At 33.6% G+C, this 25,012-nt stretch overlaps 7 protein-coding genes across 9 annotated transcripts; 4 read left to right on the top strand and 3 right to left on the bottom strand.

The window, feature by feature from the left end:
- Positions 1–603: 603 nt before the first annotated feature.
- LOC111301420 (actin-depolymerizing factor 2) lies at positions 604–2,586 on the top strand. The gene is made up of 3 exons (XM_022897046.2): positions 604–744; positions 1,834–2,099; positions 2,192–2,586. Exons 1-3 carry the CDS (start codon positions 742–744, stop codon positions 2,340–2,342), a joined length of 420 nt encoding a protein of 139 aa, XP_022752781.2. The 5' UTR covers positions 604–741; the 3' UTR covers positions 2,343–2,586.
- Positions 2,587–3,122: 536 nt separating this feature from the next.
- On the top strand, positions 3,123–4,186 carry LOC111301415 (histone H2B.3). Its single transcript, XM_022897044.2, has one exon. The coding sequence runs from the start codon at positions 3,558–3,560 to the stop codon at positions 4,008–4,010; it is 453 nt and encodes a 150-aa protein (XP_022752779.1). The 5' UTR covers positions 3,123–3,557; the 3' UTR covers positions 4,011–4,186.
- Positions 4,187–6,582: 2,396 nt separating this feature from the next.
- Positions 6,583–8,918, top strand: LOC111301408 (cytochrome P450 714C2-like). Its single transcript, XM_022897035.2, has 5 exons — positions 6,583–6,990; positions 7,229–7,455; positions 7,544–7,791; positions 7,908–8,259; positions 8,344–8,918. The coding sequence occupies exons 1-5, from the start codon at positions 6,702–6,704 to the stop codon at positions 8,767–8,769; spliced, it is 1,542 nt and encodes a 513-aa protein (XP_022752770.2). The 5' UTR covers positions 6,583–6,701; the 3' UTR covers positions 8,770–8,918.
- An 828-nt stretch (positions 8,919–9,746) lies between these two features.
- Positions 9,747–12,787, top strand: LOC111301410 (THO complex subunit 4A-like). Of its 3 annotated transcripts, none has more exons than XM_089744850.1 (6): positions 9,747–10,000; positions 10,127–10,264; positions 10,506–10,574; positions 10,655–10,836; positions 11,412–11,989; positions 12,216–12,787. In XM_089744850.1, the coding sequence occupies exons 2-5, from the start codon at positions 10,130–10,132 to the stop codon at positions 11,572–11,574; spliced, it is 549 nt and encodes a 182-aa protein (XP_089600976.1). In that variant the 5' UTR covers positions 9,747–10,000; positions 10,127–10,129; the 3' UTR covers positions 11,575–11,989; positions 12,216–12,787. The 3 variants fall into 3 exon arrangements, with proteins under 3 accessions (XP_089600976.1, XP_089600975.1, XP_089600974.1); XM_089744849.1 differs by having other exon boundaries at positions 11,409–11,989; XM_089744848.1 differs by having other exon boundaries at positions 10,097–10,264; positions 11,409–11,989.
- A 2,132-nt stretch (positions 12,788–14,919) lies between these two features.
- LOC111301405 (uncharacterized) lies at positions 14,920–18,434 on the bottom strand. Its single transcript, XM_022897032.2, has 11 exons — positions 17,900–18,434; positions 17,587–17,671; positions 17,223–17,416; positions 16,529–16,611; positions 16,298–16,343; positions 16,140–16,196; positions 15,942–15,996; positions 15,751–15,851; positions 15,563–15,626; positions 15,350–15,483; positions 14,920–15,178 (listed from the first exon to the last, which is right to left on the bottom strand). The coding sequence occupies exons 1-11, from the start codon at positions 17,984–17,986 to the stop codon at positions 15,005–15,007; spliced, it is 1,080 nt and encodes a 359-aa protein (XP_022752767.2). The 5' UTR covers positions 17,987–18,434; the 3' UTR covers positions 14,920–15,004.
- Positions 18,435–19,182: 748 nt separating this feature from the next.
- On the bottom strand, positions 19,183–22,903 carry LOC111301402 (ACT domain-containing protein ACR9-like). The gene is made up of 6 exons (XM_089744843.1): positions 22,453–22,903; positions 22,010–22,228; positions 21,790–21,895; positions 20,761–21,112; positions 19,991–20,275; positions 19,183–19,688 (listed from the first exon to the last, which is right to left on the bottom strand). Exons 1-6 carry the CDS (start codon positions 22,604–22,606, stop codon positions 19,542–19,544), a joined length of 1,263 nt encoding a protein of 420 aa, XP_089600969.1. The 5' UTR covers positions 22,607–22,903; the 3' UTR covers positions 19,183–19,541.
- Positions 22,904–23,399: 496 nt separating this feature from the next.
- LOC111301404 (histone H4) lies at positions 23,400–23,960 on the bottom strand. Its single transcript, XM_022897030.2, has one exon. It carries the CDS (start codon positions 23,829–23,831, stop codon positions 23,520–23,522), a length of 312 nt encoding a protein of 103 aa, XP_022752765.1. The 5' UTR covers positions 23,832–23,960; the 3' UTR covers positions 23,400–23,519.
- Between the last annotated feature and the right edge of the window lie 1,052 nt (positions 23,961–25,012).

Raw genomic sequence — 25,012 nt, 5'->3', positions numbered from 1 at the left:
TTTACTTAAGGATTAGATTTTTTTTTTTCATTCATTTATCTTTTCTATATTTCATACCAAATGGAGTGAATTGCTGTCATCAACTAAACAACAAGTAAGTTGAATTCAACTTAGGACTTTACAAATAAAGGTAGAGTTTCCGTTATCACTTTGTTTGATACGAAAGAAAGAAATTCTCATGATATATATATAAAACAATTTCCAAATTCTCATGATATATATATAAAACAATTTCCAAATTCTCATGATATTATGGTACAATGACTGAGTTACAATATAAAACATGTTATAAATCTCAATTATTTAAACAAAAAAAATTCATATGCTAACGTCGTAAAGCTATATTGGGCTTGGTTTTGTCACGGGCTTATATCCGGCCCATATGACTTGCTGGATCCTGAAGGGCTACGGCCATGTGTGGGGGCCACTCTCATGAATCCAAGTTGGTTTCGAGTCCTACTCCAAAACCAACCGCGAAAGCAACCTGACTTAGGGGCATAGCCGACATTTAGCCTTTAAACCACGTGTCACATTATAATTGAACAGACAACCTTTTCTCTTCCCGTTATCTCGTACGGCCTATCGTGATTCATGATATTCAAAATAAACAAAAAAAAAATTAAAAAAGGGTGGAGTCCTTTTATCATTATCTCAATTCCCTTGTGAAAACCCAATTTCCTTTTCCCTCTGTTTAGATTTTTGTTCCCGTAGATTTTCTCTGCAAGTTCTGCTAAAAAAGCCATGGTGAGTTGTTCGTATTCTTTTTTTTCTATTATTTAATTTTTCTTTTTCAGTTCAAGTGTTGCTTTTTTATTTGTGCTTCTTTGACTTACTGTAGAAATTTTACTTTTTTTTTTTATTAATGTGGATCTAATTTTTCTTTTATTTTGAACATAGATCTCTTTGTTTTCTTCTTATTAACTTAGTTTGAATTTTTAAAATTTTTTAACGATAGCAATAAATATTCTTTGCTTTGATCTATTGTTGCTGTGTTGTAGTTTTGGATTGTAAATTTGTAATCAAATGTGAGACTTTTATTATAGATAAAAATAAAATGATTTAGTTAATCTCCATGGATCTGCCATCTTGATTCCTTTGGAAATTTATGTTTGAATACAAATATTAATAAGCATTATAATGTTTAATGAACAGTTGATTGTATGGTATCAGCTTCTTAATCTGTATATCTTTCTTGGCTTTTTGTTTCAAAATGGGATTTTTTTTATCATTCTTCCATTGTCCATTGTGCATAGATTTTACTCATTCTCTTTAATATACTTAAGATTTTTTTATCCCACAAGCGGACATGCATCACTGCGGAAGCGGTTCTATTGATGACCCATGATATGTCTTCTCAATTACCTGTATTATTGTTGTTGTTGCTTGATTTTATGAAAAATAAAGTCATTGGTATTCATCTCACGGAGTTCCGCATTTAGCTGATGTTCTTAGAATGGAATATTATATTTAGGCCTGTTAATGTGTAAGAATTTTTGTGTGATTTAAAATTTATGATTCATTGTCAAAGCCCTGGAAAATAAGTGGGATTGGATCAATGTGGTTGCCCTGGATCGTTAGATTTTTTGGTTGGTTATGGAAGTTGGGCTGTCATTTTGAGGAATGTGAGAATGGTAGTAGTGCTTTGAGTTATTGACCTGCCTTTCTCTTCTTTTGTAATTGGGGAGAACTCAAAAACGTGTGATTTCTTTGATTAGCTTATTTATGATTTCATTTCTTGGGAATGCTTGCCAAGGGGGAAAAAAGAAAAGCTTAGGAAAAGCTAATGGATTATTGTAAGAAAGCTTATGTATTCTATGAACCATTCAATTGCAGGCTAACGCAGCTTCTGGAATGGCTGTGCACGATGACTGCAAGCTGAAGTTTCTAGAGTTAAAGGCTAAAAGAACTTACCGCTTCATAGTATTCAAGATTGAGGAGAAACAAAAGCAGGTTGTTGTGGAAAAGGTTGGTGAGCCAACTCAGAGCTACGAGGATTTCACTGCAAGCCTCCCTGCTGATGAGTGTCGATATGCTGTATATGATTTTGATTTTGTGACTGCTGAAAATTGCCAGAAAAGCAGGATTTTCTTCATTGCATGGTATTATTATATGATAAAAACTATTAGTGGTTTTTAGTATTATTCCCAAGCTTTGTACATTTTAACTGTTTATGTTTCTTGTTTGCATGAAGGTCTCCTGACACATCAAGGGTGAGAAGCAAGATGATTTATGCAAGCTCCAAGGACAGGTTCAAGAGAGAGTTGGATGGTATTCAAGTAGAGCTGCAGGCAACTGATCCCACTGAGATGGGACTTGATGTTATAAGAAGCCGTGCCAGCTAAATGGGAGTCTCAAAGAGGCAGGAATGGTGATATTCAAATGCTTTCTGCTTTTGCTTTTTAAGTGAAAATGTTAATAGGTTGTTGGGATGGGGTGTTGGGGGGGGGGGGGGGGGGGAGGAGGGGGGGTTGATATCGACCTGACTGAATTATGATATTGGTTTGTTGTTCAAGTTCTATGTTAAAGTTTTTGTCTAGAACAACTTTAGAACTTTCCATTTATATAATTTTTTATGCTTGGAAGTTATATGACGATGTCTTATAGTCGAATCGTTAAAAAGAGTCTTATCTTCTTCAGGAGTTGATACACGTAACAGAGCGGTGCTCGAATAAAATCGTGGCCTGCTTTATTTGATGTTATTTCGTATGCAGTGGATCTGAAACTGTTCCTTCATGGCAACATGAACTAGAATGTTTGCCAATTGCCGGAATAATTAAGGGTGAAGAAAAAATTAAAAAAATCTAAAATTGATTAAAAAATAATAATATTTGATTTGATTTAGATTAATTTTTTTTTATTTCATTATAGTTAAGTTTGAATATTGAATTTATATATTATATTCGAATAAAAATTAAAATTAAATTAAATTATATATTTTTATTAATTTTTGTAAAATAAAAAAATAAATTTATATTAAAATTTTATATTAAAATTATATATAAAAATAAATTAAATTTTAAAAATTGACAAATGAAGCCGATATTTTTTTAAAAATAAAGTGACATGCCGAATTTGTCATACTGTCTTCTATTTGGCAGTGGGCGAACTTGTCATTTCCAGAGGAAGACATTTTGAGTTTGTTTGGTTGAAATGCAATATCCCAGTTCATGCAGGGAAAAACAGATTTTCTGTTTGGCGGGCAACCAAAAACGTTTCGAAAAATCGAAATTCTGAACCGATCCCACTCGCGCCAAATCCTAACTCATCAAACGGAACCGCATTATCTCTACGAATAATTGTCCGCCACGTCTCCCATTTTACATCTCACGCAAACCAACCTCCACGAATATTTCCAGGCCGTCGATCCATATTCCTAATCCAACGGTCACAAAACTCCACATCAGTGATCCGCGTCTTCCCGAATCCTCCAATCAAACTCTTCCTTTCCATGCTATAAATATCAAACTCCAACTTCTTCCATCTACCAATTCACCGCCGATCGCAAGAAAGTAATCAGATTTCTTTGTTGACCGAGATAAAAAATAAGAGCACCCTACATGGCGCCAAAAGCCGAGAAAAAGCCAGCCGAGAAGAAGCCAGCCGAGAAGCCAACTGAGGAGAAAAAGACCACCGTCGGCGAGAAAGCGCCAGCGGAGAAGAAGCCAAAGGCCGGCAAGAAGCTTCCCAAGGAAGGTGCGGCTGGAGACAAGAAGAAGAAGAAAGCCAAGAAGGGCGTCGAGACTTACAAGATCTACATCTTTAAGGTCCTTAAGCAAGTCCACCCAGATATCGGGATCTCAAGCAAGGCTATGGGAATCATGAACAGTTTCATAAACGATATATTCGAGAAGCTTGCACAAGAAGCTTCTAAACTCGCAAGGTACAACAAGAAGCCCACGATTACTTCCAGGGAAATCCAGACTGCTGTTAGACTTGTACTCCCTGGAGAGCTTGCCAAACACGCAGTCTCTGAAGGCACAAAGGCGGTGACTAAGTTTACTAGCTCTTGAATATAGGAGTGTGAAAAGTTAGGGTTCCTGTATTTTGTTGGATTTGGGAATTTGATGAAATATGGGACTTTTGGGTTAGGGTTTTACGGTAGTCGTAATTGATTTTTCCCTTCTTCTGTTTGCTGGTTAATTTGGTTTTGATGAATGTAAATATACGGTACTGACGGTTTTAGAAATGGCTGAACCCTCGAAATGAAAATGCCTTTTTTTTTTCCTACAAATTATTTTGGGTAACTTTTTTTGGATTAAAAAAAATTGTAGATAGATTATTTATTTATTCGTATCAAGGTAATACGTATCATATCTCGACAGTTTAAATAACAATTATTATAGATCATATATTTAAAATAATTTTAATAAAAAAGTATCGGTTGAAATTAAATTTAAAAATATTTATATAAAAAATAACAACCCTACCAACTGAGTTATGATGTTGTTGACATTATTTTGGATAATTATTTTTTATTCTAAGGTTCCTTGTCGCAATTTTCTTTGATTCTTTTTGGTTGGTCCATGTCGTCCAGCTCAGGTAATTCATAATCTTATCTCATTTGTTGATAATCATCATCGAGTTTCTCTAATTTAATCAGATTCATCGTGAGAAGAGAATGAATTTTATATTGCCAAATATATGCCAAAAATTAAATGCCTAGCAGGTTAAGAAAGTCGTTTTTTCTTTTTTTTTTTTATTGGATGAACATCTAGAATGCCTTTTACTTTCTATCAATTTAAATGCCAACAACATTTCATAAAGTCCTTAACCATGACTTCCGGTGCTTTCCTTTACGTCATTGCTTTCAACACCACACGCTTCTCTTATTAATTTATATGTTATACACATTTCTTGCATGCAACGTTACTATTCGGAGTTGAACTCCGAGATTAGAGTATTAATCTGTAAAGGAGACGTTTAGTTTACGAAAATAAGTTTACGTTTGATAATTTGATTTCTTTTTTTAAGATCACGGAGCATATTTTTGATAATTTTATTTTTTTGTGTTTGATTTGTTTAATTGGAATGTAAGATTTTTATTTTTTGTTGAGAGGAATGTAAAATTGTTTAATAATAATTTTTATTAAATTATTTTTTAAAACAAAAATGGATGTTATGTTCAAATGGAATTGATTGGTTGTACAAGAATGGTACTTTTAAGCAGTCCATCTGAGGAGGGGAAGAAATTATGATGAACAACATTCCATTGATCCTAATCAAAGCCATAAGCTTTATTCAAACAATCTAATTACAAAGATGATATGACTTTTACTGTTTGCTTATTTTAAATATACATTAATATGGATGACAGTTCAATTCATTCTCAGCGAATTTTGATTTAATTTAATTTTTTAAAATTATTTTTATATTTTTTTAAATTAAATTTTGAATCAAATTAAATAATTTTTTTTAAAAAAAAGTTGAAGTCAAAATTTAGGTAAATTCACCCAATTTGATTTAGTATATATATATATATATAACAATATTTAATTATTTATTTAAGTAATATATTTTATATTTATAATAAAAAATAATATTTTTATTTTAAAAAATAATATTTTATTAATTTTAAATTAAATCGAATCAAATATAATTTTATATAATATTAAAATAAATTAAAATATAAAAAAATTATCGAATCCAAATTGAGAGAAAAAAAAATCCATCCCTTTTCAACCTATTGCTGTCCCTATATGAGAGAAACTTAAAGCTGAAACAATGCCTAAAAACATCAAAGCAAACACCATATGATACTAAGCTGAAGAAGACTTGAAGCCATTCTCTCCAACAAATTGTACAAGTTGTACTAGCATAAATGGACAAAACATTTTTATGGCTATAATGGTGGTTAAATTGATTTATGATGCATGAATGAACTCATAATTTCATTTTTGTCCATTTTCTAAATATATCAAACATATTTTTTATGATTATAATGGTGATCCGATTGATTTACGGTCCATGAATAAACTCATAATTCCATTTTTGTCATTTTGTTAAAATAGTTTTTCAATTTCCTTTAAAAACCATATTTTTTATAAATTAAAAATAAAAATGAAAATTATTTTTAAAATCAAATATAAAATATAAAAATTATTTTCTATAATCAATTTCTCTTACAAATTTTTTAAATACCAGAAAATCTTTATATAATTAAAAAAAAAAAAACTGATACACTATTAATGTGGGATTCGAAAAAAATCCAATGTCCAGGTGAATTTCTTGTAAGTTATATTAAGATTTCTTGTAATTAAAATAGTTAGCTTTTGATTATCGATGTTTATTTGAACCCAAAAAAATTTATGTTTTTCCAAGTCCAATTAATCCAATTCATAAATATACTTTCATTTAAGAATAAAAAATACCTTCAATCATTTAAGAATCAAATACAAATTCAATTTAAATAAACAATTAAATCAAGACAAATAATCATGGCAATTGATAAAGATATTTTTATTAATTTTTTTAATAAATAAAATTGATGTAACTTATTAAAAAAAAATATAAAAAATCAAAATTTTTATATTCTCCCAAACACTCTTTAATTATTATATAAACTTTGAGTTCATGACCAATGGCAATTAATAAAAACATCCCCACACATGTTTCACCTTTTTTATGGAATTTGAACTCTGCGAACGTTGTCACGCATATAAATATCTTGCAAGCATTGATAGGAAGGCCAATCTGCCTGCCCGATGGATTTCTACAATGTTGCCATTATTTTTGCTGGCTTGGGGTTTTGGAGCTTGCTTGTCTATCTCTTTCATGTTCTCTGGCTCAGTGGAGAAAGTCGTCGACTGAGTCTTCGAAGGCAAGGGATTGATGGTCCGTTACCTGCTTTCCTTTTGGGGAACGTTCCTCAAATGAAGCAGATGCTTCCCGCTGCTCCAAATCAGTCCTCCAATGAACCAATCAAGGAGCCCTTGTCACAGCATTGTTTAATGAATCTCTTCCCTTATTTTAAGCAGTGGACTAAACAATATGGTATCTCTCAACTATAGCCTGCATATTCTTCTTTCAGCACAATTGTTCTTTTCATCTTTTTCTTATTTCAATAGCTTCTGCTGTAATTGTTTTTGTTGCTATACCCCTATTATTACCACTGCTATACTTAATATTTTTAATGCAGTAGGTTCTCTTTGTAATCCAGTTTTAAAGTGCTGCTTCAATCCTCCCTAGTTTATGTGCTTGTTAAACATGATTCTGGCATTGATTGGCACAGGTCAGTCGTTCTTGTTTGCACTTGGGAGGTCACAGTTCTTGTATGTAGCTGACGCTTATTTCGTAAGAGAAATAAACTGTTTCACGTCGTTGGATATGGGGAAACCTGCTTATCTACAAAAAGATCGAGGAGCTTTGCTAGGCAAGGGCCTTATCACCACGAATGGGGCAATCTGGTCCTATCAGAGAAAGACTATTGCGCCCCATCTTTTCGTGGACAAGGTCAAGGTAACGTTTATCCCCTTAGTTTGTGATAAGAAGTCTCTTCCATATGCCTTTTTTTTTGGACGAAATTCCATGAAACTTCTGAATGCAGGACATGCTACAGCTAATGGTGCAGTCCGGCGGGGAACTGGTGAAATCATGGGAGAACATAGTTGAAGCTAATGGTGGGATTGCAGACATCAGAGTTGATGATTATGTGAGACACTTCACCTCGTTTATCATTTCAAATGTGATGTTCGGGGATGAATGGCAGAAGGGCATGGAAATATTTCCAAAATCTCTAGCTCTTATTAATGCCATGAGCACACCAACGATACTCAGTGGTATCCCTTTCTACAGGTATGCTCTTCCTGCTTTCCATCCTGGCTTGTTTTTGCTGTTTACTATATGCAATTTGAGGACAAACATCTCTTTTCATGCTCAAACCGGTTCTGGTTTTTTTTCCCACATATTAGATACTTTCCCACTAAAACGAATAGAGAGATTTGGAGGCTTGAGAAGGAGATTCATTCAACAATTATGGACATAGTAAAGAAGCACGCCGAGTCTGCTTCTAAAGACTTGTTGCAAGTGATCATCGAAGGTTCCAAAAATGGTGTTCTTGGGCCATCCACAGCTGAAGAGTTCATAGTGGACAATTGCAAGGACATCTGCATCCCTGCCTCTGAAGTTACTGCTGTTTCTGCAACATGGGGTCTAATGTTATTAGCTTCACATCCTGAATGGCAAACTCGTATACGTACTGAGGTTTTAGAAGTGTGTAACGGTGGAATCCTAAATTTCGACATGCTTCACAAGATGAAAGCGGTATGTAATAGCAAGATTATAGGGTCTGTCAATTACCATGAGATGTTCTCATTTCTAACCCAAAATTCCATTCACTTGGTGCAGTTAAGAATGGTGGTTCTAGAGGTGCTGCGACTTTACCCTGCAACGGCATTTGTTTCAAGGCAAGCTTTGCAAAATGTGAAGCTTGGTCACGTTGAAATACCAAAAGGGGTTAATATTTGGCTATGGTTGCTAGAACTGCACTTTGATCCTAAATTTTGGGGACCTGATGCAGAAAAATTCAACCCTGAGAGATTCGCTAATGGCATTTCTAAAGCATGCAGATCTTCTCAAGCCTACATACCATTTGGTGTAGGGGCTCGAGTATGTCCAGGCCAGAGCCTTGCAATGACAGAACTACAGGTGTTGTTCGCAATCATCCTGTCAAACTTTCGTCTCACCATATCTCCCAACTATCGCCACTCGCCTCAATATGCTTTGCTAATAGAGCCTGAATTTGGAGTAAATGTCCTCGTTCAAAAGATATGAGTGACGTTCCTATCAAAGACATTGATAATTCAACTACAACACCAGAATAAGAAAATGATATATTATCTATTATTTGAAAGACAAAGTTGGTTTTGATGGAGATTTGCTACTATATTCCTAGTTTCTTATTCCCTCGTGTATGAAATTTCAGAAGATATGAGTGATCTCTATCAACGTCTTGCCATCTCTCCTAGCTATCGTCACTCGCCTCAATATGTGTTGTTAATAGAGTAAATGTCTTTGCTCAAAAGATATGAGTGATGTTCCTATCAAAGATGTTGATAATTTAACTACATTAATAGAATAAATAAATAATATGGTATGTATTATTTTAAAGACAATGTTTATTTTGATGAAAATTTGCTGCTATATTTCTAATTTTCTATTCCCCATATATGATATTTCTATTATCCGTATATGAAATTTCAATAAAAAAATAAATGAATAATATATTATATATTATTTTAAAGAGTTTATTTTGATGAAAATTTACTATTATATTCCTAATTTCCTACTTCTATTCTCCGTATATGAAACTTCAACGAAAAAAAAAAAGTGATTCAATGAAATAAAAATATGATTAACGTCACCGACTTGAATTACATATTTTTAATATGTTAGTTTTCATTTAAATTTATTATATTTTCAATACAATATAATTAAATTTATCTAATTTTTAATTAAATTTAAATATTAATTTTAATAAAATTAAATCAATATAAATTTTTTATTAATTTTTTTCAATCATAATTATAAAAATGTTTTTTTAATTATAATTATAATAAATTTTATTATTATTTTTAATTTTATCACGATCAATTGTATGATTCGTCCAAATACCAGACACTGACGTGACACGACGACACCTGAATGTCATTGTCTTTCGAAGAATGACTATATACCATGTGAAATCGTGTTAAACAGACTCAAGTGTGTGTCATTTTTTAATACAAATCTTTTCTGAGTTCTTTTCTTTTGCGGGTACCTATCTCTACTCCTCTAATCTGTACTTTTTTTTTTCTCTCTCTCTTTCTGTTTCTTTTGTTCTTTACTAAAGAAGATTTACAGAAATGTCAAGTGCTTTAGAGATGTCGCTAGACGATCTCATCAAGCGCAACCGTAAATCCAGTCTTGAAACTACCATGGTCGGGGCCTTGGATGCGGATCGGGACCCGCTCGCCGCTTTCCTAATCGCGGCGTAAACCGCTCCGCACCGTATACCACAGCGAAGGTGCGTTTCTAGGAGTTTAGATCTGATTTTTTATTTTTTTTGTTTTTCATTATTAGATTTATTTTTTTTTTTTATTCGAATCTGTTATCAATTAAGTCCGTTGTATTTTTGGTTCCGGCGCCGGAGTCGATGTGGAAGCACGATATATATTCGGATAAGGGAGCGGCGTTCCAAGGACTAGCAGGACGGGCCTCCGCAACCGAAACCGGGACGAAGCTTTACGTCTCTAATTTAGATTTTGGTGTTTCCAACGATGACATCAAGGCTTTTATCTAAGTTTTTTTGCTATTTTCTTATTTAAATTTTAATATAAGATTTTCTTTTCTGTTTCGATCTGTTATTGTTTTAACGTTGATATTGATTTGAACTTTTGTTCTCCATAAGCTTATATTCGTGGCGATTCCTCCGGCTTAGCTCTTTGGAAAATTGTTCAAATATTCATTATATTTGAGATTAGTATTGTGAAGAAGAGTTATTTTTCTAATGTTTATGTGTATTTATACAGGAGTTATTTTCTGAGGTTGGTGACCTGAAACGATTTTTGGTTCATTATGATAGGAGTGGGAGATTGAAGGTATTTTGGGATAAACTGGTCCTTCGATGAAATTCTTTGTATCATGCAGTAGTTTAGAACAAAAGGACTTTTTCTCTTAGGGAACAGCAGAAGTTGTCTTCTCTCTGCGAACGGATGCTATGACTGCAGTCAACAGATGCAAAAACGTTCAGCTCAATGGAAAGCCGATGAAAATCGAGATTGTGGGAACCAATGTTGCTACTCTTGCTGCACCTTCAGATGCTAATGGCAGCTTTGGAATTTCAAATGTAGCCCCTAGAGGGTATGCCTTATTGTATATTTTTATGACCTTGTTTTCTGCAAAAGTTTATATTCTAGTATTTGTTACCTTGATGTCTTATTTTATACTTATGGAGTGCTTACAAGTTTTGCCTATACGTTTCAGTTAGGTTGTGTTACTGAAAATTTCTAAAGCTGCATTATATCTCCATAAGATGTTAATCTTAGGATTAATTCTTGGTAGAAAATTCTCCTTAATCATCAATTTATTTGAATTTTTAGTTTTTGTTGAACAAGCATCTTGCCTGAAATATTTTCCCTGAGATATTAGCGGAGTCAAGTAAATTATATATTTATTTTTAAGTGATGTAGACAAATATGATATCACTTATCACTTGATCTTGGTAATTCTGTTGTTTTTACTTAATGGGACATACAACAACTCATATTTGTATGTGCTTGTTAACTTGTAACAAATTGCTACCATACCAATATTTATGTTAGTGAATCTGTGTGGCATCTGTTCCATATCTTTCTTTTCTCTTATTCTTCAACATCTTTTGGTTCTTGATAGACTTGACTTAGTAATCTAACCTTGTTATAGTTATTTTACAGTAGCCAAGGCAGGGATGGAAGATTTGGCAGGCAACGTGGTGGTGCTGGAGGCCATGGCTTTGGAAGAGGTTGTGGACGGGGAAAGAGCAGTGGAGAAAAAGTTTCTGCAGAAGATCTTGATGCTGATCTAGAGAAGTATCATTCTGAAGCGATGCAGACAAATTGAGGCTTTCTCATGTTCTATTGGTTGGTTTTAAGTCTTTTTTACTGTGGACATTATGTGCTTGATCCCTGACTATGTTGTGTATCTACCAAAATCACTCTTTAGAGGGGCTAATCATGAAGAGAACTATTTGTATCTTGATTTATGGAGTTTGGGCTTTTCTGTTGATTGTTCCTTTGACTTGGGTATAAAGAATGTGGGTGAGTGGAAGGCTGTCATTTTGTAATCTGCAATTATGCTTTCGGCTTCATTGAAAGTGACTCATCCCACAAATTGGGAACGAAAGTGGAAACGTTTTCTCAGAGTATTTAAGTAAACTTTGGCTGCATGCTGTGGTAGGAGTAATCTTTCTGTTGCCCAGATCTGCATTGCCTTTTGGCTGCTCCTGCATTGTGAAACCTGGGAGACTGCAAGTGAGGTAGATTTCTTTACGTTCTGTCTCTTGTGGTTTCTGTTTTATCTGCTCAGAATTTTGCCCTTTGTGTTGCTGGTGATGCAATTGGTTTTCCAATTTAGGCTTTTAGTGTGGTTAAGTTTCTTCACTCTGTTGCATTATTTTCAAGGAAATATACCTTTCCCATTATCTGTCATGGCTGCTGATGTGGCTTATTGTAGTCAATTACTGTACAATCTCTCTTTTTCAGTTCATCCAGTTGGCTTCTTGATGGAGAAAAACTGTTGGAAGGCTTAGTACAATTGCTGTATAGGAGCTTGTTGTGGAGCCTATGACTGTGCACTTTCTTCAGATTCCATCGAAAGCGACTGTAGTCTCTGTCTCAGCATATGCCTGCTTTTCTTTGGGATCAGCTGGAATATGCAGCCTTGCTCTTAAGCTCTTTGCTGAGTAAGGCATTGGTTCGGTGCAATATGCTGCCTAACTCCTGAATGTGGGTTTGAAGAAAAGCTCTGGCTATCAGGTTGGTTTTAAATGGTGATTCAGAAAGTTAAATAGTTTGAATGGTGTTAAAACCATTAGTGAGTAGTTAGGGCATGAATATACTGGGTCAAGAGCTAAGATCGAAAATGGTGGAATTTGCATTATGCTATTGCTTGGAACAGAATGGCTTTAATTCAAACATGAAGCATCACTACTTTCTCTGATTCAAGTTTAGGAAAGTGAATATTAGGGTAAGAGAACAACTTATTTGCTGTACTATCGGTACTTGTCATGTTTGCCATCTCCATATTGGAAGCTAGCCCCAAATTTTGACCATCATGTTGGTGAGTGCCAATTTGCCAAATTTTTAACCTATCGGTCTCTGTTGCTTTTAATCAGACTTCCGATTCTTATGACTATTGAATGCTAATCATTTTAGTTAATATTAGTCAAGAATTCTTTCTTTTACCAATTTAAAAATGCATCTAATCCATAAGGTAGTATCTCTAGGAATGTTTTTGTTTATTCTTGGAGTTGAGTGGATAGATTTCAAACATTAGCGAAGGATTATTGTGTTGGAAATGGGTGATTTACTGAGGTTGATAGCATTTTCTACAAGAAGCATTTTTAGAAATGTATTTTTTTTTTTTTTTGAAAAAAAATGCAAAACTTGTAGAAACTGATATTTGTTCGTTCAAAATTTGCGTGGGACTGAAATTATCCTTTTCAATTTTATTATTGATAATTTGACTGGGTCTTTAAAATAATTGGGGTCTGAAAGTGTCTTAAACTAGGAGTGATAATGGATTGCATTGGATTTTGTTCAGTTTTTTCGAATATTATATAATATTATAAAAATTTAAAATTTAAATTAAATCTAAATTGAATTTTTATTTGTTCAAATCAAATCAAATTTTATTAATTTCGTTTATTAATTATTAATTTTTATTTTAATATAAAATTTTAATATATTTAAGTAAATTTTGATATAAATTTTTTTTATTTTTAAAAAAATTTAAAAAATATTTATTTAAACTAAGAAAAATTTACAATTCGATTTGATTTAATTTTTTTTAATTTTAAATTTTTTGATTTGAAATTTGATTCAAATTTAATATATGAATTTAATAAAAAAAATTGATTCGATTCAAAATTGAACATCATAATTTTTAATTTTGAGTTAGCTTTTGAATTTTTTTATTGTTTTTCTTACCTCTATCTCAAGCGGTATTCGAATCGATTCAGTATTAAAATCAAATTCAAGTTTGATTTAAAATTTAAAACTCGAAATTTGATTTAAATATGATAAAATTTTATTTTTTTTAATTTGATCTCTATTCGAAATAAAAATCAAATTATTTAAATTTATTTGATCAGATTCGATTAATATGTAAAAATAAATTCGATTTTTATATTTAATAAAAATTTAATTATTTGTATTCGCGAGTTTGAGTTTGAGATATTTTATTAATTAAAATAATTAAAATATATTAAAATATAAAATTTTAATTAAAGTCGTAAGTTACTTAAATCAAATATAAAAATATTCAAATTCGATTCGATTAATAAATTGAATTTGAAAATAATCAAATTAAATTTAAATTTTATTTGAATTAAATTTAAATAATTTACGAGTATCAATACATCATTTATTAATATATCATTTACATAATAGTGTCCGAAAAGTTATTTATAATCATGTTTTAAAACGATGTAATTCTGGCCCACTAAATTAGGGAAAGTCGAATAAGTCCTGAAAGCTACAAAATTTACTTCTAGGTCCGGCCTGGCTTATGTTTTATTATCTGTAAAAGCTGGCCTTAGTTGGGCCTAGTTAATGGTCTTGGATATATAGTGTGGTACAAGGGGTTTAGATTTGGGATGAGCCTTAATATTATAGAGCTGAGCTTGGGCCTACTAAGGTCAGCCCATGACTTAAGAATAAACCGCCAATATGATCGGATTTGGGCTAGACCCAAACATCTGAGATCCAAGTCTCACCTTTCATACGTCAACCCATGGTCTAGGTTTGGGCCTTGCTTTATAAGTCTGCCTTTGATAAACGAGTTCCCGTGACTTTAAAATTAGAATTTAAGTTAAATTACTAGTTAGTTTTTGAAAAATAAGTTCTAAAATCAAATTTTAAAAAAATATTTATCAGATCTTTTAGAAAATAATAATCTTGATCCATTATTGGGTTTAGGTTTAAAAATTCCAAGCACATTCAGGCATTTGGTCTTGGGCAAGTAACTTGGTCTAGGATTTAGGGTATATCTGATTTTGGAATTACGATCTCTTTCCCTAATTCACCAGTACCTAACGGCTTCTTCTTATCTGTGGGTGTCTAATGCCTAGATTCATGCATGTTAACGTATCAAAGAAGTAATGAGACCTTTCTCTATCACAAATGATTGTTGCACTTAGCAGATGGCCAACAGGTACATCAGCCCACAGAAGAAAAAAAAAAGAGGTTAAAGAAAACATATTATAATACAAGTAATCATATAAAGTTCAATGCGCATAAATTATTACCCGGATCTTCTTTGGGAGCGATGGTTAGGCCCTTTTTGGCTCTCTAAGCTTCCCCCGACGAGAAAAGATCAACGTCAACAAGAAATAAAACACAGCCTTTATGCAAGACACTATAAAGTTCCAACACGAAGATGGCCAATACCAGGGATATAATAGTCTAAAGAACAAACTTATAAGATGTCGAGGGTAACGTCCAACCTACAAAATAATAATATAATAATATAGGTCATTTGCTCAAGTCATGGAAAGTGGCAACCCTCCTCAGATCCCTGGCTCATACATTGGCCCACAAGATGAAAAGAGATATTTGATTTGTTTTCCTTGGGAAAGAGTAATCACTGAAGAGAGAAGTTAAAAATGGGTACTCACAGGAAAAAGCAAATCTAAGGCCTCCCAAGCTGCATAACGCACAGCTCTTGTAGGATACATTGGACCACCAGGAGAGGTAAAGCTATACAAACAGGTCTTTAATCTCGTACTCGTGGCCATGCTCAGTTCCATCCCTGCAGGAACGGAACATTAAGGTCATATTCAAGCAGTCAATTACCCCCTAAACCTAGGAGAAGTTGATAGCAGCAATACCCTGGAGAACCTTAATTTGCGAAAGATAATGGAGTAGGACTGGCTCCACTTTTAATTTTTGAAGCTGGCAAACGAATATTTTTCCCTAATGTTAGTATATCAATTGTTGCCAAGGCTTTTCATTAAGGTGGTAACAATAAACAAGATCATTAAAATGAGTTTTGTCTAATATGGAAATATAATTTTACCTGGTCTGCTAGTTCAATAACAAGTATATCTGCAGGTCCAACGACCAGGAAAGCATTTGGAAATTCGGGACACTGCTTCAAGAAGCTTTCTAGTTTTTCGACTGCATAGAGTAACACATCATAAAAGAAATATCCATACATGTAAATTATTTTTCAAAATCAAGGTTCCAAAGGGAAAAAAACAATCCAACCTGAGTTATAAAAGAATATGAACCTTGAAAGTAAAAGGTAAAGATCTCGCTGGGCCTGAAAATTACAAATTGGAGATGACAAACCATAAATATACAAAGATCCAGAACTTCATGTTACATATCTGCATAAAAGCAGCATTACACATGGTAGATAATTTGTCAGCATGCAAAACTCGACATAAAGCAAAAATGGCTTACCTGTAATGGAATTTTATTTAACCGTGTTGAGTCCAATGCAACTTCATCGAGAAGGTACTGAGTCCATAGAAGAAGATAATTGTGATAACAGATTCTCCAAAAAGAATAATAAAAACAAACATGCATTTGGAAAGGTGATATGTGTCTTTTAAGTTTACCTGAAAGAGAGACTGGAAAGGCCTTGTATTTGATTGGATATCAATCCTGCATACAAGCACAAAAAATTAGCTGACGAAGTTATAAGACATTATCAGGCTAAGACTTACGCCACTACTTTCAACAATCATGACCAGCATTTAATGGCAGTCTGGTCATCCAACTTCAAAAGCTAGTGACATTTGGCAGTCTAACAAAATTTCCACTCAAGCATTTCAAATTTGCATTCGTACCAGAAAACATTTGTTGCGCCCTGAACAAGTGCAGAGGAATAACGAAGTAGTACATCAGCATTATCAAGTTGAACTTCAAATAACTGCAGAAAAAATACAAAGCATCTACTGTTCAAAATGATTATTCACTGATTAAACAACATTTATTCAATCTCGAATGCAAAGATATCTCAATTAGAATATCTAGTAGAAGCAATCAGTATATACTACAGAGCACCATTAGATATGAGAATATAAGAAGATGCTATAACTAGTCTTTTATGGTCATTTTCATCCAGAGAACCCATGATATCTGCAATTCTATATCACTACTAACATTACATCTGTTTTTACTTTGTTACTTTATCCAGTTTGGAACACTCCAAATTACTACCCAGCAGAGCCACCAACCAATTATGCAATTGTAGTACAAAAAAAAAACAGCGGCAACAGCCAATCAAATGATTTTCACATTAAACTACCATCATAAATAAATCTGAGTTCTGCTAAATGAGCAATCAGGTTGGAAATTAGGAAAGCTAAGCAGAACTCCGTATCTTCGTATCTTGATTCGAAGTGATTCATATGAAAATGATATCAAACTTGAACGCAATGGTTTAGTCTTGACTAAAACTCATCACAATGAATATTACTGCTGTAGGAATTCCATAATGAAATGGCAAAAGAACTATTAACTAATCATGAGTTTGCTTACACATTTGTGGAATAAAAGGGCGAAAATGTGAGATGCAAATAACTGGCTCCACAGTTGAACAATCAAATCAAGGATAGGCTTTCCACTCTCAGGCACTTGAACATAATAATCAGCAAGAACATCATAAAAGCATAATCGGCCATTAATACCGTACTCTGAAGGAGATATTACTTCTTCTTTACTTCGAATTATATCTGTTTTCAATTTCAATACAAATCAATATGAGAATTCCTCAAAATCCTCAGGCGTTACTAAATAGCATTCGATCCTTATAATCAATTAAAAAGGCACGAGAATTTGAACATGAACTATTTTAAGCTTAATTTGATGCAATTTCGAACATGAACACGAAGTCTAAGCTAACCTTTGGCTCGATCATCGACTTCCAAAGCTATATCTGCAAATAATTCTTGTAATAAGTTGCGGCTCTCAGATGAAGACGCTAATGCCTGCAACAAATTTGAATATACATCGATCAAAATGCTCTTAAAAGCAGAAAAAATTAACGTTAAACCTAACATTTTCCTTTTTTAGAATAAAAAATTAAAAAATATTGATAAGATTGATTTGACAAAGAAAAAAACCTAAAACCAAGATCGTTCCGTTTTTCCTTCCATTATCTCGAGAAACAAACAGAAAAAAAAAAAAAAAAAAAAAAAAGAGATGAGAAAGCGAACCCGGTGAAGCCTCTTCTCTATTTCTTGTGAGAGCGCGTTGAGATAAGCGGAGCTTCGAGGTCTTGAAGAAGCTTCTTGTTGCAGCATTTTTATGTTAAGATCTTAGAAGCATAAAAATAAAAGGAAAATCTATCATTTGAGAGAGAGGAAATTTGAATTTAAATTTGAATTTGATCCAAACAAAGAGAAAACAACAAACTCAAGAAAGTGTTTTTTTTATTTTATTTTATTCTCTCCTAATTAAAAAAGCTTCTTCGTTAAGCAATGGCAATAGCCGCTTCGACCTTTCACCGACAGCATAAAAAGCAGTGGGTTTAATAATAATAATTAAACGGTGTTGCAATGGTGTTGCAACGGCGTTGAGCGCGTCAGAGTGGCAGAGGGGAGGGGACTGTAGCGGAGCGTTCATGCGGAAGCCGCTAGGCGGCAGAAGGGATGGTGGTGACTGGGATTTTGGTGTCGTGGTTTGGTGCATTCTGACATTTTCACCACGTGTCCGTCACACGTTTTCTAGGAAGACAGGATAAGCAAAAGCGGGAAATTATCTTCACTAGCAATAGAAATGGGAAAGTTATCGTTGTTAATCCATTCGCCACGTGTAATTCTCATCCTTACGATTTTATTTATCATTGCGTTTGAACATAAACTAACACTACTTATCAAAGTTTACATTAAAATGAGCATTTTGTTGCGTATCAATTTTGAAAAAAAAATTTTTACGCATCTTTGCTTCATGTTATCTCACATTTTGTTAATATCTTTACTTGATCCTTTACACCCCCCCCCCCCCAAAAAAAAAAAAAAGAACAAAAAAACAACTGAAGCTGACGGTCGTTTCACGTTATCTTAGCCTGTTAAATTGACAATTATTGCCAACTCCACGGATTGAAGACTAGTGCTTTAGCTTTAACGCAGCCATAATGCTCTGATACATTGAATCTTAAAGTGAATCAATATTAGAATTAAAGATGTTGTCAATCAATACCCTTTAAGATCCCTGTTCAAGCTTAATTAAATTAACGTTTATCATGATATTTTATATTAAATATAATAATTAATTTGATGAAGTTCAATGCATTAAACTTTCATGATTTCTTTTTTACACATGTTGATAAAGTTTTAAAAGTCCACAGATATAAGTAATAAATTTTTATATAATTTTTTATAGTAAAAAATATCACCGCCTCGCCAACTATAGTGGCAACCTAGTATCCTCCATGCTCAGTAGCAGCAACTTCTAGTCTAATAACAATACAGAGTCAAATGTTTAATTAATGGTTCAATAATTCAAAGGTTCATAAGTTTATTTATCTCACCAAGCAACAAACACATGGGTTAGGCTGGAAACCAAGAACGGATTGGACAAGCATGCTTTACATCATACTAGTTTCTGTCCCTCTCTACAAAAAAATAAAGAGCACTCATATTTGACTTACACATGCTCAACATGGGTTATCATATGAAGGTTTATTTGAGAATACAAACCGAATGCATCAAAGATATAATTGGGGATTAGTGCATTGCAGGGGTGGCTAGGAGGGTCGGGACTCGGGAGATCATTAGAGCCCCAAACTGAAACCAGGACAAAGTGCAGTAAATGGTGGTGGGACTCATCATCCAGGTACAAAGAAGATGACTCCACTTACCAACCCATCAGCAATCGTCTAACTCTATCTACAATCTGGTTTCTAGCTACCATACTTGATAATTGGAATCTGCAGTTCTCATCCAAAAGAAATCTGTAGACTTCCCATTCCCGATCTGAACTTGAATGTCTTCCAATTTCAGCCTAAAAACCAGGAAACCAAATGGTTACAGTTACAAATAGTTGAAAACAATGATTTGGCTGCTGCCTAGGACAAAATAATTCGACAAGCGGATTTGCAGATATGAAGGCTGAATGAACCATTAGCCTTCTTGCTACAATATCATAAAATATATATCTTTAGCTCAAAATAGGCTACCATATTGGTATTAAACAATGGAAATTCATTATTCCCCTGCCATTATGTTATATCATAGCAAGTAAACAAAAGTTACGATCTGTTCATGGGTTTCAAATCACTTTCTTTTAATGAAATGATTTCTTACCGAGAATATGCAAATCCCAAGGGCCTTTAGAGCTAGTGTAACATCATAGAAAACTCGTGGTCTTCCCCTTCCAGATAACTCAACTGGATTAGCAACCAGAAGTTCAGTATCTGGCCCTCGGTTTGAAATGATGACACGCAGTGGGTGAAGCATTTCCACCTTCAGACGAGAACATAACCCATTTTGCTTCTCAGGATCCACAATCTTTTTCCCATCCTTTTGCTGAATAAAGAGGTCTAAATCACGGTAGCAGTTGGAATTTGGTGAGAACCGACCATAAGCTATCTGTAAAAAAGAAACAAATAGCATTTATCAACAAAGTGGAAGAAAGAAGGAGATATATTGAATCAAACAGTTAGACATCAAAGTTGTTTCAATCATGAGCATCTTCGGCAAGAGACAATCCAGTGGGCTCCACGAAACAAGCCAATGGAGAACCAGCTGTTTAATGAATTTTATGGCCCCGGGTCTAATCTAAGGAAATATATAGAATTACCAGCTACCGAACCTGATAGTCACATTCTCCGAACAGAAAATTATTTGTGTTGCTCGTTTGATTTTGGGGGATGAAAGTTCAAAGGACAGTTATAAAAAATGTAGAGGTTAAACAACCTCAAACCCTGAATCATATCAGTAGTGAGACATCTTCAATCTGAGAGATTTAGGAATTATGCACATAATCAAACAGGCAAACTATAGTGCCACACAACAAAAACTAATTTTATAAGATACTTGTCAAACATTAACAGTTTTAGCAGGATATAGAATACCTTGATATTGCAGTCTTTCAAAGTTCTCAACACATCGTAGAAAAGCCCTTTGTGATCAACACAATGTATTTGAAGCAATGTATGAGCTGGGCTCAATGAATTGTCTACTACCACATTTGCTTTCTTTAATTTCCTCATATCTGGGCTAAGAGCTTGTGAACGACTCTCGTTATCTGATAGCTCAAAATGAAATAATTCTTCCTCTAAAGCAGGAGAAAGAGATGAGATACCATGATGACATTCATACTCAGGACCTGCCAACTTGAGTTCACAACTGATACATGATTCACCCAACACAGCATTTAATTGTTTATACGTGTCATCTTGCCGTTCTTTTGTGTGTAAAAGCTCCCTAACAATGTTGCAATATAATTGAGATTAATAAAAAAAAAAAAAATACTTTATTCTTTGATCACTGGGTTATAATTAATACAATTACACAGTTTCCAAAGAAAACTGGTTGACAAGTTCTAAACTCCCCAAATCTACAAATAATAGCTCAATCATCAACGGACAACATGTAACATGTCATTTCACTTTTCAATTAAAAGGCATTCTCAATGACCTATACGTAAAAGGAGTTAATACAGGCATCAAGAAAGTGTCCAAGTCATATAGTTCTTATTTTCCATGAGGAGTAAAATGCAGCAGAGAGAGAATAAGGTATTTGAGAAACTGATTACAAAGAGAAATAATAATAAGCTATGTAGGGAACAAAGGCACACAGATACATAAAACAAGATGGTCCAAGGCAAATAAAACCACAAACTGCATGAGATGACAATTATTTCACTTTCATTAGAAGTGGACAACTCGATAAGTGGTCCAAAACTAAAAACTTTCCGGACAACATTTAAGAGCTAGAGCCTAGATATATCAACCTAACAAACAGAAACAAAGAACTGAAATTTCTCATAAATAATCCAAAAAAAAAAAAAAAAAACCAATCAGCAACAGAACACCACTATTACACGAGCAAAAATTTCTCTAAAGAAAAAGCATCGCATTCATCTCAAAATAGAATCTTACATGTTATCAGTTATAAAGAAGAGGTCAAGGACTCTACCATCTGGGGTTGTGGTAACTTTCACCTTTTGAATTGTGAGCTCGAGCTCACAGAGAACCTGTGTGACATCTAAAAGCAGGATTCCAATCGCATTAGAACCAACCCTGCACATTGCACACATACACACATGCACGCACACACATTCACATAAATTAAGGAACATTTAATTGGAATCGCAATTACCATGTAACAATCCTTTCCGATCAAGGCAAAAGAACTTTAACAAGTAAACTGAAGAAGCCGCAGAGGTGGAACTTTGATCATTCAAGTAAAATGTCACTGAACAAGATGGACATAAGGACTGAAGGCGGTTCTTTAAACTCGGCCACCTTACAAAAGGTGAGCTTGAATGAGGAACCACCCAAAATACCATATAGCACCAAATTCCATCCGTTGAAACATCTATAACCAAAACTGTTTACCATTAAAACATAGCCAATCCAGATAATTCCATAATTCTATTTATGTAAAAAGAAGATCTAGAACTAAATTAACTAAAAAGCATTCATAATTTTAAATAATGCAAATCTAATAGCATAAATCCTATAATTTTAAGTAGGAAAAAAGTAATTGCAGTAAAAATAGAAAGAGGAGGCAAGAAACGCTAAAGGGAGCAAAGAATTGACCTCCTTTGGTGACGTAGAGACCGAAATCAAGAATTATACGGCAAATATCGCATCCTAGGCCATGCTTATCAGGACAATTAACAGTGATTACATGAGGCTCTCCTGGCTTCTTTCCTTTCTGGATCAAGACGGCGTCGTCGCTCGGCACTCCCATACTGGCAACGGGAAACTACCAGTGAAAATGCAAGAACTTGAATTGCTCAGCTCAAGCGCCGATATCCGGTCGTTGAGTTTTACCTTCTTTTTTTTTTTCTGTCGTTTCGACAAAAATCTGGAAAGACAGTATTTCTTTTTTTTTTCCCTTTCTCCAAAGAGAGAGAGAGAGAGAGAGAGAGAGAGAGAGGATAATAAAAGAGGGGATGGCAGTGAATGAGTTCGCTGTTTTGGTCGTATCGGGTAGAATCCACGTCAGCAAAAGATGTGACAATTAACCAACAAGTGGCACTGTTTTAGTGGATAAATGGGATTGTCCGTAAAAAAAATCGTCAGGTTCTGGACTGCTATACAGGTCACTGCCAGTAACCAGCTACTATTTTGGCGTCTGTAGTGAAAATGCTACTGCCACGGGCAAGGAAGCCAGAAGTGGCCAATTTTGACAAGGAAATTGGAACCAAATGCATCAATTATTGTTTATATGCCCCAAACCAACAAAAAACTTTTTTAATTTATAAGTGACAATGCTGATTGGGTGTTTTCCATTATAATCAAATTTTTATATAATGACTAATTTTTAATGGAGAAGTTGACTTAACACTTGAGACATATCCGCCCCACTTGCTGCGGTGGGTTGTCATAATTACGACAAAGCACGACCGTCTCGGGCAAACATCCCATACCTATAATATCATTCTATACTATAAAATAAATAATGGCTTTTAATTTCATGTAAAAACAAGTCCCTGGAAAAAAAAGTAAATAAAAAAAAATACGGAATGAAACACAAAAGCTTTGCTGAACGAAATCCATTGATCATGTTCAAGATTACAGATTACAATAACATCAAGGTACTGAAACGATTACATAAAAGCAAAGATCTATAGCCAAGATCCATGATAAGAGTACTAAACCTAACCTCCAAAACCATAAAGAGTCCTGCCCTGCCTTTTCAAGGCATAAACAACGTCCATGGCAGTCACAGTCTTCCTTCTTGCGTGCTCCGTGTAAGTCACGGCATCACGAATCACATTCTCCAAGAAAATCTTCAACACTCCTCTGGTTTCTTCATAGATCAGGCCGCTGATCCTCTTGACTCCTCCTCTACGAGCGAGACGGCGGATCGCGGGCTTGGTGATACCTTGGATGTTATCCCTTAAAACCTTCCTGTGCCTCTTGGCTCCTCCTTTTCCAAGCCCCTTACCTCCCTTTCCTCTTCCTGACATTTTCTTCGAAAGCTTCTGATTTTCTCGAACAACAACTAATAAAATCGAAGAACGAGAAAATTGTTGTGAATGGAAGGCGGATGGAATTATGGAAAATTTATAAGAGCAAAGGAGTGGGATTTTGGGTTTTGAAACGTTTGGCGGAGGCTAGTGTGAGTTGTACGATTACATTTTATCGACGGCTAAAAGTATCGATCCGCGTGAAAAGAATGAGTTACATCTATACCGTTGACGCTGCTAAAATCGACGGTTGTGTGACGTATAATGTTACTGCGCGAATTGTAGGTGTTTGGAATGTCGGATTTAGTGTCTATCCGTGTCGTTCTAGTTGAATTACACATGAACCGTAGATGGGATTATCATCGACGGTCGAGATCAATTTTGTGGTATGTGACAGGGATTGTGCCTTTTGAAATTTTAAATTAGGCGGTGAACTTTTGTAGAGTTAAATTTGATTTTATTTTGGCGGATTGCGGGAAAACAAGAGGCAAACCGCAAATAAAATGCGATGAAAACCGAGCCCTCAATGTTTTCAAATTTTTGAAATAGCGAGTTCTATATTTTACTCTCTCGATTCCATTTTTTTTAGTCCTTTTTTTAGATATTTTATTTTTGTTAAACATCTAAATTTTTTATTTTTTTTATATTTTAAAATTTTTTTATTTTTTGATATTAAAAATTATAAAATTTTAATTGTATAAAAAATTTTAAATTTAATTTTTTAAAGTTAAAATTTAAATTTTAATATTAATTATATTAAAATTAAAATTTTTTCTTAAATTCTATGAAAATTAATACATTAAAAACATTTTAAAGCAAAAGGAATATATCAAAAAAATTTTGTCTCAAGTAGCAAAATTGTTTTCAATTTTTTTCTCAAAAACTGTTATTTATTATATGCATATAGTTTCTACATGTTTTTATTTTTTACAAAAAATGTTGCAACTTGAATATTAAAAAAAAAAAAGAGTTTAACAACGCTTTTATTATATTATATATAATTTAAATATTTAAAAGACATTTGATTTGAAAGAATTCAAAATTTTTTTAAAATTTTAATTATAAATATTTGATTCTCATGTCTATTTCAAAGTTTTTCAATTTAAAAAAAAAATATTAAATTCTCAGCAATGCTTAAAATTTTAGAATCAAAACATCATCTTTTTATGATATTTTATAAT

This window comes from Durio zibethinus, chromosome 15, assembly GCF_047325235.1.
Source record: "Durio zibethinus cultivar Kanyao isolate XHJ-2024 chromosome 15, ASM4732523v1, whole genome shotgun sequence".
Classification (NCBI taxonomy): Eukaryota; Viridiplantae; Streptophyta; class Magnoliopsida; order Malvales; family Malvaceae; genus Durio; species Durio zibethinus.
The sequence above is the reverse complement of the archived record's forward strand: the minus strand, read 5'-3'. Positions and strand labels throughout refer to the sequence as shown.